Source organism: Mustelus asterias, chromosome 11, assembly GCF_964213995.1.
Source record: "Mustelus asterias chromosome 11, sMusAst1.hap1.1, whole genome shotgun sequence".
Lineage (NCBI taxonomy): Eukaryota > Metazoa > Chordata > Chondrichthyes > Carcharhiniformes > Triakidae > Mustelus > Mustelus asterias.
Window position 1 is genome coordinate 44,721,106 of NC_135811.1, and position 15,995 is coordinate 44,737,100.

The 15,995-nt window shown below is 43.9% G+C and overlaps 1 protein-coding gene across 1 annotated transcript in view; it reads right to left on the reverse strand.

The window, feature by feature from the left end:
- The window catches only part of LOC144500237 (protein CC2D2B-like), a 190,400-nt gene that overhangs the window by 118,299 nt on the left and 56,106 nt on the right, over positions 1–15,995 (reverse strand). Inside the window, exons 12-13 of the mRNA XM_078222914.1 lie at positions 5,813–5,960; positions 4,046–4,260 (exon numbers count right to left, since the gene is read on the reverse strand). Of these exons, the coding sequence (XP_078079040.1) occupies positions 4,046–4,260; positions 5,813–5,960 (363 nt within the window). The remainder of the gene's footprint in view (positions 1–4,045; positions 4,261–5,812; positions 5,961–15,995) is intronic.

Below are 15,995 nucleotides of genomic sequence, written 5' to 3' on the forward strand. Positions count from 1 at the left end.
TATTTATGACACTCCAGTAGCTTAATACTCACCATTATTGATGTTATTTTTCATCGCATATTTAATTAACTGAATTTAAATTCTTCATATGTCATAGGTCCCAGATTATTAGTCTCTGAATTAATCAATCACTAATATAATCATTGTGCAACTATCCCATATCAAATATGCAAACATGATTGAAGCTTCACACCTAAAATCCTAACCGGCAACCTCCAACAGTGTATGATGGAGCAGGTTCTATATCTTGCACCCTTCTTCTGTCTCCGGAAATATTATACTGATTAATTCATAGAAGCCCTACAGTGTGGAAGGAGGCCATTTGGCCCATCAGGTCTGCACCAACTCTTCAATAGAGCATCCACATATTCACCCCATTAATGTGAAGGGGACTAACAGGATGGAGTTACAGGGTGGGATTGTTGTCAGTGCAGACTCGATGGGCTGAATGGTCTCCTTCTGCACTGTAGGATTTCTATGACTCTATGACTTCGATGAACAGAAAATGCTGGAAAATACAGCAGACCTAATGGATCTGTGGAGAGGGAAAATAGAGTTAACATTTCATTCTTCTTCAAAGAGAGAGAGAAAAATGATGAATTATATGCTGTTGGATTTATGAGAGGGGCTGGAGCAGCTGGAGCAGAGTAGGAGGTCAATGATTGGTGGGAGCTAGGAGAGATTACAACAAACTTGTGGAGGTCATGACACAGAAGAAGTATTAATGGCAGAAGGTGCTAGTAGTTGCATAAAGGTAAGATATCAGTATGTGTTTGTGGGAGAAAAAAGGTCAGTATTGAGTGAAAGTAATGCTTAAGAACAAGTGACAGATGGCCTGGTTAGGGGGTGGTGGAATGTTTTGGATGGGACAAAAAATGTTTTGGAACTAAAATAGGGGTCAAGATGGAGGAGAAAGATCACAGTCCAAAGTTGTTGAACTCAATGTTAAGTCCTGAGAGCTGTAATGTGCCTAATCAAAAGATGGTTCCTTCAGTTTGCATTGGGCTTCATTTGAGCATTACAGCAGGCCAAGGACAAACATGTGGGCATGAGAGCAAGATGTTGAGTTGAAATGGCAAGCAGCAGGAAGGTTGGGGTCATGCTTGCTGGTCAAGCAAAGGTGTTCCGCAAAGCAGTCACCGAGTCTGCATTTAATCACCCCAATGTAGAGGGGATGCTTTTATAATAAGAGTGCTAATGAGGCCTGTTGTGAGTGTAATTCCTAAAGTAGCCTGGGATTTGCAGGGAGTGGGTGAAAGACAGTCCTTCTACTTGCAGTGGAATTTGGCAAGACCATATAAATAAGATGGTGTGGGAATGATTAAGCAGAAAATCACATGGTCCCCACTAGAATTTAAAGTTCTGTGTTTTTGAGGGTCTTTTTTAGAACTGCAGTTTTATCAAGATCTGAACCTTTATTACCTCAGGCCTAATTTTACTCTCTTTTCTGTCTTCATTCCAGGGATAAATAGAATGCAAAGCTCAGGAAATTGGTCAGAATTCAGTCCTGCCTGACGTCTGACAATATTTCGGGCCATTTTATTTTCTGGTGGAGTCTTTGAATAGTGGTGGAACTCCCATGTGAAACAGGTGGAAGCTTCCAAAGCAATTCAGAGAACAGAAGCTTGAGTACACCAGTTGTTCATTGGATCACATTTCTGGTGGATGCACAACGCTCACTAAGTCTATCCTGCAGCTGCACAGTGGGCGGCACGGTGGCACAGTGGTTAGCATTGCTGCCTCACAGCACCATAGACCCAGTTCGATTCCCGGCTTGGTCACTGTCTGTGTAGAGTTTGCAAGTTCTCGCTGTGTCTCTGTGGGTTTCCTCCGGGTGCTCCGGTTTCTTCCCACAGTCCAAAGATGCGCAGTTTAGGTGAATTAGCCATGCTAAATTCTCCCTCAGTGTACCCGATTTTCACAGTAACTTTATTGCAGAGTTAATGTAAGTCTACTTGTGACTAATAAATAACTTTTTTTTATGGGTCCCTGATAAGACTTGTGCCATGTACAGAGAGGCGTACAATCACCGTTCAATCATCAGCATATAACATACTGGCCTGGTTGGAATAAAAGCAGTACAGGGGATTGGTGTAGGATGATATCAATATACTCGGAACAGACCTGCATTATGCACTGCCTCACAATAGAAAGAGATGCCAGGCTGGTGATAGAGAACACACAAAACAAAGAGGATACTGTGCCCTACAAGTCGGGAGAGACATTTATTTGGGCAAAGTTTAGTACTCTCTTATCTTTCTTCATTCTGTCCATGGAGAGAGAGACGTATGCATTTCTCCTAGTACAGACAGCCTTGATGGTTTCCTCGATGACCTCCATGATCTTGTGTACTATGAAATGGGATTCATTATTACCTCCTGCTGTATCCTGCAAGCTGAATGCCACAGAGAGGTTAGCAGCCAGACACTGAACAGACCATGTAAGATAAGGCTTGAGATGTGGCTGTAGCAGATGGCACAGATCAATAACAGACTCATTAGTTAGATAAATGCTCCATAGTGAAGTTGAGATGGGAAAATGATTCCTGAGAAACCACTGTGAATATGGTTTCCAAGCAGTATCCTCTTCCTCTTCTGACAGCTGTTCATGCTGTGTTTCTTGCTATATCCTTTAATTTGCCAGGCCTGAAGGATGCCCTAAGAGCCAAGAAGCTAACCAGCATCCTGAAATGACAAACCATCAACTAACATATAAGATCTAATATATGATCTCCTTAAGTAGCTCTGGTCTGGGTCCTTCTTATTGTTTAGTACTATGTGTTGCTGGGTGAGCTAAGCACGTTGCGAGTTTTTCACTGGGGCACACCAAAACTGAAAACGTATCCAACAAGAATTCCAGGACCTTAACTTAAAACGATAGTCAGCCCTTAAATATCCAGCTCATAATGACCCAGTTCTGTCGAAGGGTTAATAGACTCGAAAGCAGGAGGCAGTGCCAGGGTGAAAGATCTTTACGTGACTTCTCATCACCCCCACCCCCATTCTTGTGGCAGGCCCAATATCAGGCTAAGGTAATTAGCTAAATTTGGATATTTAAATTGCAATAACCAAGTACTGTCAATATTTGGGCAAAGCTTACCACATTCAGGTCCTGTTTCATTATCACTGGGGCCAAGAACGTATTCCTCCCTTCATTTTAATATACATCAAATTATTCCCAACAATTTAGATGCTGATACTTATAAGATGATAAAATGATATTAAAACATGTGACCAAAGGCATAATTCAATTTTAGGGAGCATATGTCAGAAGTGTGATGGACTTCACTTGATTAGATGCATGCTGCTCAAACAATACTCAGTAAGCAAGACACAATCCAGGACAAAGAAGTTTAACTAATTAGCACCCCATTCGTCACCTTAAACCTTCATTCCCTTAACAATAGGCACACCATGGTTGCAGTGTGCACCAAGTACACGTTTCAACTTCAGCAACTTGCCAAGGCTTCTTTAACTGCACTTTCAAATTTACAACCTTTATCACCTAGAAGGGGAAGGGCAGTAGGTGCATATGAACACCATCACTCCAAGTCACATATTCAGATTCAGAAATATATCACATTCCTTCGTTGTTGCTGGATCATGCTCCTAGAACTCACTGCACCACATGGGCTGCAGTAGTTCAAGCAGGAGAGGCACTAGACCTAGACTTTCGTGTGCTTCATTATTCTCAATGGCCCTGCACCCATGAGACACACACGCACTCAAGAAAGCTCGTTGTGGGTAAAGTTCCAGAAATGCTGGGACAAATGTAAAGGCAGTAGGGGCTTGATTTAGCAGGTCTCCGCTATCTTTTGCACTTTAGGGCTGAGAGCTGAGTTTTACTGAGACAGGGCAGGGAGGAACATCAGCCTTATTGTCAATTAGCATTTGCTTTGGAGGTTGAAGCTTTTAAAATTAGCTTTCATTTTCCCAGCTTATATACAATTTCTTAAATTTCAAATATATTAGTAATTAATTTACTGCAAAATCGAACAGTCAAGGAAATTGTGTGTTAACTAAGAGTGTACAGCTTTAACTAATACCCAGAGCACTCTGAGGTTGTTGTTACATCCACAGTCAGTGATAGTTTAGGAATCAGAATAGGCTTCACCCGTTGCCCCTGAATCCATGCTCTTCTTTTTCTTGCCATATCTTCCATTTTCTCTCGGTTAGTTGGAGTAGAAAGCTTTGGAGGAGTCCCTGGGTCATCAACACTATATTCATTGTCTGATTCATCTTCTTTCATTGCTTTGTCTTTCTGGTAATATTCAAAAATAAGCTGATTTAGTTTGTCTTATAAATGAAAATGTATTTATTTCATTATCTACTTTGTGTGATTGGCCAAATCAGTCAATGAGGCCCCAGTTAATTAAAAGTGGAGATGTAGTTTCAAGTTTACAAACTTTTTCGTCTACTTTCCTCCAATAAGCAGATTTAGGGCACATGGAACTGGAACACATATTGAGGATTTCAGCAATTCCAGAATCACGGACGTCCTGCGCCAATGTGAAGGCATGATAAAATGTTTCAAACGAGACCAGAAAAGGACAAAACGATGGCAGGAAAGGCTCAGACCCCAAATTCCAATCCCATCTCCCACATGCAGATTCCAAAACAGATTGGAATTTCTAGTACAAAAAAATCAAATAAATAACTGGAATATCAAACAGTTCATCAGAAGGTGCTCATCAAAATTTGAAAATCTTTCCACTCTATACTCCCCTCAGTCGACAAGTTTAATCATTCCTATAATTCTAGATATATCACCAAACCACGGCAATGTCCCAGTTGAGCTAACAATAGCTAATTCAGATATCAGTCCACTGCAAGCACACTCCTGAGTGGATAAAACCTTAAAATATCTGCTAAATGAAAAAAAAATTGGTTACATAAAAATATTTCTAACAAACAAAACATCGGTCCAGATCTTCTTATCTCCAGATAATCGCACTCTGGAGGTACCTCAGAAGATATGTTGGGAAACCCCCAAGAAGTCCCCACACACTGAATACAGGATTAAATTTTTAAAAGTCAAATTTGATTTCCAGTGGGAACTTACCCAGCGTCTGGAGTCCATCAAAACTCTGAATTAAAGTTGGAAACTTTACATGGTCCCAGCTCACATAGCTATATAGTTAGTCAGGAAAAGTCAGAAGGATTAAAATCCATTCTAACTCCTGAGTAAATAAAAATACTATTGACACCCCTTACTCCTCACTGCACTCCCGGAATACCCCTCCTGACTCCCCGAAAAACTCTCACACCTCGACTACACCCTTGACCACTGACCCCCAAACCGAATGCCTCCGGACCACCTGACTACATTCCCACCCCCAACTATCTGCCCAATCACCCCACCCCATGATCACCTGACTGAACCCCTATCCTGACTACCCTCTCAATCTCCACCTTCCCCCTTACCAAAGTCCCCAGCACCCAACTACCCCCCTGACTAATCCCCCAACCCCCTGACTATCCCTCTGACCATGACCTCCTTCTTCCCTCACCACCCATTATTCTATTTCCCATTTATCTTCTCATCAAAGCTTGTCATTGTGGCATTTAAACAAAGGGATGTAAACTCACCCAAATACAGTAGCTAGTGCCATTTAAAGGGAGTGTGATTTGGCTTCCCTGAAAGCTCCGACCCAACAAAGGAAGGACTCCATGAGCAGGTACACTCCACATTTCTCAAGAAGACTGCTTCGGAAGTCTGGGCGAGAAATGTGGAGCTGCAATGTGAGGAAAGAAATTAGGAGCAGAGTGACAATCCAAAGTGACTGCCACATTTTTAAGACATAATTACATACCTCTTGATTTTGAAATGTTTTCAGTTTTTCATTGTATATTTCCATTTCTTTCCTAAATTGTTCTTGAAGTTCTTGTTCTTGTTCAATTACTTCTGCAATGTATTCCACTTCACATTGCTTTCCAAGTGCTTCATAATTCACTTCCAACCTGTTTGCAACAAATGTCCTTCACTTACTGTATACTGAAAAGAATTACAGCATTTTAAATACTTCCAATAATAAATACAGTGTAACCTCTCCAGTCTGGAAATCTTCCATTCAAAAACACCACTTGTCCAGAAACATTTTGAGCAGACTAAAGCAACTCCTAGTGTAGCACTCGGGAGCAGAAACATGGAACACACAGTATAAAGACAAATAACACCATTTTTCTAAATGCGTCAATGTTTTATCACTGTTTTATGCTTCATATAAGTATTTATATCTATTCTGGTTCACACATTAATGGTAAGGCATTCTTTTGTCATTCTATAATCCAGAAATGACTTAGTTCCAAGCATTCCAGACTGGAGCAATTACAATGTATATCTAATGAAGAAAAAATATTTTAGACCAACTTAGAATCACAGAATCCTGATCATGCAGAAGAAGGCCATTCAGCCCATCAAGTCTGCACTGGCTCTCTAGAGTATTCTATATAGTTCCACTCCCCTGCCTTTATCCCCGTTAACATGAACACTCTTTCTTTTCAGATAGCAATCTCTTTTGAATACCTCGATTGAACCTGCCTCCACCACCTCTCAGGAAGTTCATTCCAGATTCCAATCACCCTGAGTGAAAACATTTTTCCTCATCACTTTTACTCATTTTACCAATTATTTTGAATCTGTGCCCTCTAGTTCTGGATACTGTCTTGAGTGGAAACAGTTTCTCACTATTTACTCTGTCCATACCCCTCAAGATCTTAAATATCTCTTATCAAATCTCCTCTCAGCTTTTTTTTCTCCAGGGAAAATTCTCACAACCTCCCCAATCTATCCTCATTGCTACTGTTGTTTATCCCTGGGATCATTGTGGTGAATCTCCTCTTTACTTTCTCCAAGCCTTCACATTTTTCCTCAAAAATGAAACATAAAACTGGACGCAGTACACCAGATGAAGCCTATCTAATGCCTTACACAAGTTCAACAAGCCAGGGAAAAGTTTACCCTGTATTAGGCAGAGTCCAATGGCGGGAAGGAAAACAGGCATTTAGCCTGCTGGGTTAAAAATGATGGGTTTTTGCAACATGTTATTCGACACTTAAGGGAAAACAAATTTCCACAGGACTCGCACCAATTCTGTGGCGAACAGCCTCTGATTCCCCGCCATCACTTCGGCCTGTTTGTCATGTGGGAGCTCCATTTAAAAGCCGCCCCAGTGCTCATCTTCTTGGTCCATGGCAACTTATGGATGAAAAGAAGTCTAACCCCAGATTCTCTGATGCCTCCCTCGAGAGACTGCTGGATGCAGTGGAAGCATGTCATGATGTCCTCTCACCCTTACACAGGGAGGACACCAGCTAGCAGGAATGCTAATGTGTCATGGGAGGCTACGGCAGCGGTGGTCAGCGCCAACTCCCTGAAGATGAGGATAGGCATCCAGTTCCACAAAAGGATGAATAATCTTCTCTCTTCTGCCAGGACATGGCTCTCTTCCCATCACACCATTCACACATCCACAGGGAACTCATTCACTGTCAACTCAAAGGATACAACCACTCGCCCTCTCACTCATATCTACATCTCCCCTGCAGGTTGTGTCTTCATCACCTCACTGCTACCACTCACCATCCACACATGCCATGCTTCCTTAGCATCTGCCCCGCATGCATTCTGCTTATACTCTCTCCATCTATTTGCATGCAGGACAAGCTGGCACATAATAAGGAGGAAAGATCCCAGATAGGTGGAGGGATGCCCAAGTTGGAGGTTCTTTCTGATTTTGAGGAGAGAGCCCTCCAGCCAGGCGGGAGGAAGTCACCCACTCCTGTGCCAGTGGTGTGGTAGGCGGCGATAAACCAAGTTAGGGTACAGAACACCATCATCCATCACACAAAACTGTATCTGAAGGCCCCTGCCATGCACTAATAAAATCTCCCCTGATGTGCCTATCAGAGAAGGAAGTAGCCCAGGCACTTCTTCAGCCAGTTCCAAGAAACCTCTGACACCAGCATGGATGACTTTCCTGACATAGAGTCTGACAAACCATCACAACTTTCACCCACACCCTCCACTAACTCAGAGACACAGATCTCAGTAGGACTTCGTTTTAGAGAGGCCTTGGGTCACAAACTGGTGAGCACCACACTTTCTCTGGTCCAACAGGTGGAGGAATAGCCAGCATTTGGAGGATTGCTGAAGGCAAGGACGCTGCTGAAGCCCAGTCAGGTAATGTGCCTCTGGATTCAGTCATGCCTCAGTAGCTGAAGCTCCAAAGGCAAAGTCAGGTAAATCAGGAAGGAATTTCCTAAAGGGCAGAATGGAAGAGTCATACTGTCTTCTGTCTGATGAAACAGTGCCGACACTCTTACACAATCTAGTCAACACAGCAAGGGTGGCAGCTGCCATGGAGGTCTCGATGTAAGACCTCTGTCGTCCATGGTGCAGGCATTGTGGGCATCCACAAATGCGAATCTCAGAGGATGGAAGGACTAATCAATCTCACTCCAGCTGCCCCTCTATCCCAAAGAGGAAGTCAGGGGCCCTCAGACACTTATTGAGAGGGGGAGTAGCTGGTCCACAGCCCGGGATTATTCACCCACATGACACCAGCAGTGTTCAGGCCACCAAATCCCCTCTTTCTGTAACAGCTCCAGCAGCCAAGGAGGGTGGCATTGTCACACAGCACAGTGCCAAAAGCAGGCCAGGGCCCTCCAGCTGTCAGTCCTCCAGAGGATGCCCACTAAGGTCATTGCAGACAAAGGGCATGACAGACAGCAGGCTGCCTCCACCTCCGCTGTGGATGCCCAAAGATGTAGCAGCGGGGTTAGAAAGGTTAAGGTCTAGTTGCACAGCGTGGGCATGTGTGTGAAATAACTTGTCTGAGGCTGGTGTCTCTTTACCAAACTTAGATTTATTTACAAAGTCAGCAACACTCAGACAGGTACTTACTCGGTATAAACCTGGAGTGCAAGTAACCCTGACATTCTGCATTATGCACACAGGCAGGAGTCCCTGATTGGGCAATCCATTACTGGCTCAATCAGGGACCACATTGAGAACTTTGATAAAGTCATTACAGGTGTTAGGCACTTGTAGATAGCATCCACCTCTGTAAATAACTTTCACTTATTGCACTCTTTCTATGCCTCCTTGATCTGATTAGATGTCTTCCTGTAGAGCCAGCCCAAAAGCTTGATTCCGGTTCCACAAAAATGCTGGGTGCTCAGTTCAGAGCTTCCTCCAGCAGTACAAGCCTATAAAACAAAGTAGTTAACAGCTAAAGAAAGCAGAATCCATTCAAGTTCAAACCATATCATAGCTGTGTATGTAAGACCACTGTACTGTATCTATATAACATAGAAACATAGAAACCCTACAGTGCAGAAGGGGGCCATTCGGCCCATCGAGTCTGCACCGACCACAATCCCACCCAGGCCCTACCCCCACATATTAACCCGCTAATCCCGCTAACCTATGCATCTCAGGACTCTAAGGGGCAATTTTTAACCTGGCCAATCAACCTAACCCGCACATCTTTGGACTGTGAGAGGAAACCGGAGCACCCGGAGGAAACCCACGCAGACACGAGGAGAATGTGCAAACTCCACACAGACAGTGACCCGAGCCAGGAATCGAACCCGGGACCCTGGAGCTGTGAAGCAGCAGTGCTAACCACTGTGCTACCGTGCCGCCCTAACTTGTAGCAAGTAGAATGTTGTACCAAGGCTTGTTTGTCCTTGGAGCAGAGAAGGCTGAAGGGGGACCTGATTGAGATGTACAAATTTATGAGATACATTGATAGGCTAGATAGGAAGAAACTTTTACCTTACGTAGAGAGGTTAATAACCAGGGAGCGTACATTTAGGATCAGAGGCAGGAGGGGATTTGAGGAAAAAACCTTTTCACCCAAAGGGTGGTGGGAATCTGGAACTCACAGCCTGAAAAGATAGTAGAGGCCTGAACTCTCAGAAGCATTTAGGTGAGCTCTTGAAAAGCCATAGCATACAAGGCTATGGGCCAAGTGCTGGAAAATGGGATTAGGAGAGATAGGTGCTTGATGGATGGTGCAGACATGGTGGCTGAAGGGTTTCTTTCTGTGCTATAAAGCTCTATGACTCTATATGCTTTCTGCAAGGGTGCCAGCACATTGGTGACATCCACTCACAATGACTGGACACCTCAGTCATGCCGGTTTCTCATGGGGAATGAGTATGCTTCCCACAATGTTCAGAGTCACTGTCACTCATCCCACTCTTTGACATTCTGTACTCTGCACATGTTGCCCTGCCGCTTGCCCCCATATTCTATGGGTCTCAGCCTCTGGTGACACTGAACCTCAAGCGCACAGTTCATTATGGAGGGCCTTAGATCACTAGAAGGGAAACTCTCTGAGTGACATCACCATATGACATGACCTAGGTCATTGCAAGTAAGCAAATGCCTTCAGCCAGGCAGAAGTCAGACACTCACAGCAGCTCTTTGAGGACCTATGCATTGTCCCCACTGCAGGTTGTCATCATTCTCCTGTAGGGATGGTGGGCAGCCTCTCCCTTCCCATGACACGAGCCTGATCAGTGAACGTGTGCACTGTCAGAAGTCAGAAGGAAGAGTAATGCTCATAGAAGGGACATGAATTGGGTGGCTTTGAATATGCCCCTAGCTTGTCTGCCCCATCTGACCATTGGCACTGCCTCATGGCCAAGATCACTCTTCATCATCCGCCTTGACGTCCTCCTCATCTGAGGAAATAAGCCACTCATTCACAGGCAGTTCCTTCCTCCATTGAAGCGCCAAATTGCAAAGGGCGCAGCAGACAACCACAATACACAACACTGTACCACAGGCTCCACAAGATTGGTCCCGGAACCTCATTTCCAGCGTCCATAGTGCGAGTTGCAGCATAAGCCTTGTTGTATTTGGTCTCAGCTGCACTCTGTGGCTTCCGCACAGGTGTCATCAGCCACATCCTCGGTGGTATCCCCTGCCCCCAGGGAGCCAACACTGTAACCAATGTGGACCCTCAAACATGGGAGGGAATTTGACAGTGGCTCAATGTGCATGAGTGTACACTCCCCAGGGACTGAGCACACACCTGAAGAATATGTTTTGTGTGGTTACAAACCAGCTGAAATTTTAGAGAGTGAAAGCCCTTGCAGTTCACAAACTGCACTCCTTGATACCATGGAGATCAGGAAACCACTTGGGTGAAGTTGATGGCACCCTGCACCTGTGAAAAGACAGACATCTGTACAAATACCATGGCTTTTGTATACTGGCTTGCTCTCCAAGTCCCAATGGTGGTAAATCCTGCAGAAGGGAGCATAATTGAGCCACCATTTCCTTAAGAGGCAAAATCCTCGACTGGTTCTCATTCATCTGCAGGAAGTCAGGTGCCATCTACATACACTGGGTTGTGGAAGATTCCTCTGAGCGGCCGCTGTCTGGGCTCCCTCCTGTTCCTGCGGAGCAGACACTGCCACACCTTCCTTCTCAAGATTGTCCTCATGACTCTGGGGAGCCAGATGCCTCCACCAATGTCTTCTGTCTTCTCTATGAGCCAGACGAATAATAGCCAGTTCCACATGCTCCATCTCTCCTTGCACTAATTACTGCATAAGAGAAAGAATTAATGGTTCGTTTTTGTCTCCTTCATCCTTTGCCACCTTAATGACCAGACCTTAATTCATTCCCCGAATGGACAAGACTCCACTCCAAGCAGCTTAACTGAGTGGTCACAGATGTGGCCACCCTACTGCATCCTGAGCTCTCATTTAAGGTGCAGACATTGTCCCAAGCTTCACTCCAAGGCCTTGCATGCAACCTGGTCAACGGGGGCACCTGTCAAAATGCACCTTCGCAAACATCACATGGGTCAGAGAACTTTCCTCAGCCAATGTGCCCTTACTCACTGTTGAAGGAGATGTATGTGCTTGGCCAGTCAGCTAACGGTTCAGGGGAACTATAGCAGTCAGTGAATGTGGAGGTCAGTGTGCCAAAGATTAACTGAGAGCAGTGGTGATTCAGTGAACGATCTCAGCTGCAAAGGAATTTTCATTACTGACATGCCTCACCATTAGACTTTTGATGTCAGTAATGAGCTTGCAGCTCCCCAACATATGAGTGGAGCCATCAGTCCGAGATGACTGGCCACCCATCCACCTCATTAGCCCAGGCTTCACTTCCCAGTGTCAAGTCACTCCAAGGAGACAGTGGCCCAGCAACAGAAGAAGGCAGCCTCAGGAATGGTTAGTTTAAGACTTGGTTGTCTCCCCCTTCTGGTGCTGAGTCTTCCCCCCTTCTGGCACCAACTCTCCTCCACTTCTGACTTCCTCTTTGTGCCTGTTTCATTGCCACTTCAGGCCGGTACCTGGTCCCTTCACCCCCAGTGCATTGGTCCCTTTAAGCCCCAGTGTCTGCACCCGTCAGCCCCAGTGCATATCTCCCCTAGTACCATTATATCATTGGCGAGGGGAGAGGTTTGGCTTTCCTTAATTATCCTGAACTTATCTAGGTGACTACTGATTTTATCCCAACTATAGTTTCCAGAAGTTTCAAACTGACTGGTCTATAGTTGCTGGCATTATCCTTGCACCCCTTTTAGAACAAGGGTATAACATTTGTAATTCTCCAGTCTTCCAGTACCATCTCTGTGCCCAAGGAATACTTGAATTTTATTATTGGGAAGCATCTGCTTTCTGCAACCTGCAACTTCAAAAGGCATTTTAGGTTGCATTTCTTTTGTCTTGAAAAACTACCTGGAGATTAATTGATTTCACCATTGAATATCCTGGAATTATTGCCCTAATCACATGCTAGATAAGGATGAGAAGATTAGATAAATTGATCCATAGGAAAGTGTGATATCAGGAAGAAATTCCTTTTTTGGGGCATGAGCAACAGTCTATGACGTATGGAGCGTACTCTGTGAAAATGGAGGGTGTCAAATATTACAACTATTACGCATTGCAAAGCAACAGGTCTCTGTGTAATTAGTCACATGACATGCTGTGACATCACCAGAGGGATTTGCGGGTTTTTATCTCTCTTCCATATTGGACTTCAATCTGGCAACAGCTCTTAAATAAATCTGCATTGAGTTGATTCAAAACCCAGAGTGTGGCACATTATTATCTTTTGTCTTGTTAGTACTATTAGTCAAAACATCTAATCTAAAACAACAGGATAAAGGCTGGCGATGAGATGGTTTTCGGAAGGACTTTCAACAAAAGCCCAGTTTTAAACAAAACTGGTGACCAAGGAGGTTTTCCAAAAAGATCTTCAACGAATCCCAGCTTTTAAAGATAAAACTGGTGGCACGGAAGGTAAACCTGGTAAAGGGATAGGTTTCTGACTGGATTTTAGCATTTTCTTTTCAACCAGAGCCTCGACCTTAAGAAGAAAAAAAAAATCCAGTTCTTCAGCTTCTAAAATAAGTCAAGGAAAGTCATCAATGCAGTTGAGAAAACATCCTGAAGCAAAACAAAACCGTGAGTATTCTGAAAGAAAACATTTTGCAGCTGGGTAGTTTCAGGATGCAGGGACCTCACATATGGTGAGCTACAGCAACGGACATCCTCATATAAAGGAGAGTTTCTGTACTCTTAAACCCCCCAAAAAATTATAAGTAAAGCTTTTTTTGCTCAGTGTAAAGGAGATTGATTGCCTACTAAGAAATAGTTTGAAAAAATAATTCAAACTACAGATCCAACTAAAAAAAAGCAAAACAACCAAACAAAAAACACACAAGGAAGAAAAAAATTTCAACGTTATCTGGCTGCGAACAAGATACCTGGTGAACTTAAAAGTGGTCACCTTCATAAGCATAGCAGGGCGTAAAACCTATACATTGCTACAGAGCCTTGTTTATCCTTAGAAGCCTCGTGAAAAAACCTACAAGGAACTGACCAAGATTCTCAAAAGTAATTTCCTGCTTAAACCACTAATAATTGCTGAGATTCCGATTTCATCAATGGAGCCAAGAAAAAGGCAAAAATAGATTGCAATTCGTTGCAATGCTAAGAAGATTAGCAAAGAACTGTGAGCTTGGCTCAACCCTCAAAGACAATCTGCGAGACAGACTTGTTTGTGGACTTTGAAATGAAGCGGTTCAAAGATGATTGCTCACCAAAAGCTCTTCAACTACTGTAAAACTTGCTGTTGAAATCACAATGTCCATGGAACTGGCCACTAAAGAAGCTTCCCAAATTGGAGCTGAAGCCAAAATACACAGGATGGGAACGGACAGGAAGAAATCTCTTAAGGTGCAAGCATGCCGTAGATGTGCTCAGGTGGGGCATGAATGTTGGAGTAGAGAAAATAAATGTAGAAGCTGTGGCAGGAAAGGCTACACAACAAAGGTGTGTTGGATGTAACAGATTTCTCCAACCCTGAAGGTGGGCAAACGCAAGAACACGTCAAGATCTACAAAAGAGGTCTACAAGAGATCTGATGAAGACGAAAATTTCCAAGATAATACCAGGCTAGGGAAGATCCAAGAGCTTAAACTCGTTGTCCTGTCCATGAAAGGGGATACACAAAGGGACTGGGTTTATCCAAAGTTAGATTGACAAGAGATAAAGATGGAAGTAGATATGGGAGCTACTGTATTACTTCTCCCAGAAAACATATACAATCTGAAACTTAAACACTCACCACTTAAACCTTCAAACGCAATCCTGTGAATTTATTTCGGGGAGGTAGTTCCATTGAAGGGATATATCATGGTTCAAGTGGAAGCTAATGGTCAATTAGCAGAATTATCTCTGCACACAGTAAAGGGAAATTTTCCTGCACTGTTTGGAAGAGAAAACTGGGGAGCAATTAACCAATTGGTTGGCAGTAAGAACACGATACCAAAGCAATGGATGGGAGTCTGGAACCCAGAGTCAATGGATGGGAGTCTGGCTTGAAGGATGGACTGGGCTACATTCACAACCCTTTGTAATTTCTTGTGGTCTTGGTCACAGCAGGAGCCATACCAAACTGTGATACATCCGGAAAGGATGTTATCTATGGTGCATCTGCAAAAATTGGTGAGAGCGTAGCAGACATATTTAATTTCCTTAGCCTCCTGTGAAAGTAGAGGCGTTGGTGGGCTTTCTTAACTTTGGCATTAGCATGGAGGGACCAGGACAGGTTGTTGGTGATCTGGACACCTAGAAACATGAAGTTCTCAACTATTTCCACTACCCACTACGGTGGTGTCATCAGCAAACTTGAAAATGGAGTTGTAGCGGAATTTGGCCACATAATCATAAGTGTATAAAGAGTATAGTAGAGCTGAGGACACAGCCTTGCCGGGCACCAGTGTTGAGGATAATCATGGAGGAGGTGTGCTTGCCTATCCTTACTGATTAGGATCTATGGGTTAGAAAATCTAGGATCCAGTCACAGAGGGAGGAGCCGAGCCTAGGAGATTGGAGATGAGTTTTGTAGGGATAATGGTGTTGAAGACTGAGCTGTAGGCAATGAATAGGAGTCTGACATAAGTACCTTTGTTATCCAGGTGTTCCAAGGTAGAGTGTAGAGCCAGGCAAATAGTGTCTGCTGTGGACCTGTTCTGGCAATGAGTGAACTGTAGTGGATCCAGGCAGTCTGGAAGGCTGGAGTTGATCCGTGTCATGACTAACCTTTCGATGCATTTCATACCTGTAAATAATGTAGCTGGGACATCCTGCTCTTAAATGTGCGTTCAATCAGCACTAAACACTGATTTATGTCATGATCTGCCTCCTCTGGATAGCTTGGAGGGTAGCTAATGCAACCCTATTTTTTAAAAAAGGAGGGAGAGAAAATGGGGAATTATAGACCGGTTAGCCTGACATCAGTGGTAGGGAAATTGCTGGAGTCAATTATTAAGGATTTAATAACTGAGCATTTGGAAAGCAGTGACAGGATCAATCCAACTCAGCATGGATTCACTAAAGGGAAATCGTGCTTGACAAATCTTCTGGAATTTTTTGAGGATGTGACCAGTGGACAAGGGTGAACCAGTGGATATTGTGTGTCTGGACTTTCAAAAGGCTTTTGACAAGGTCCCA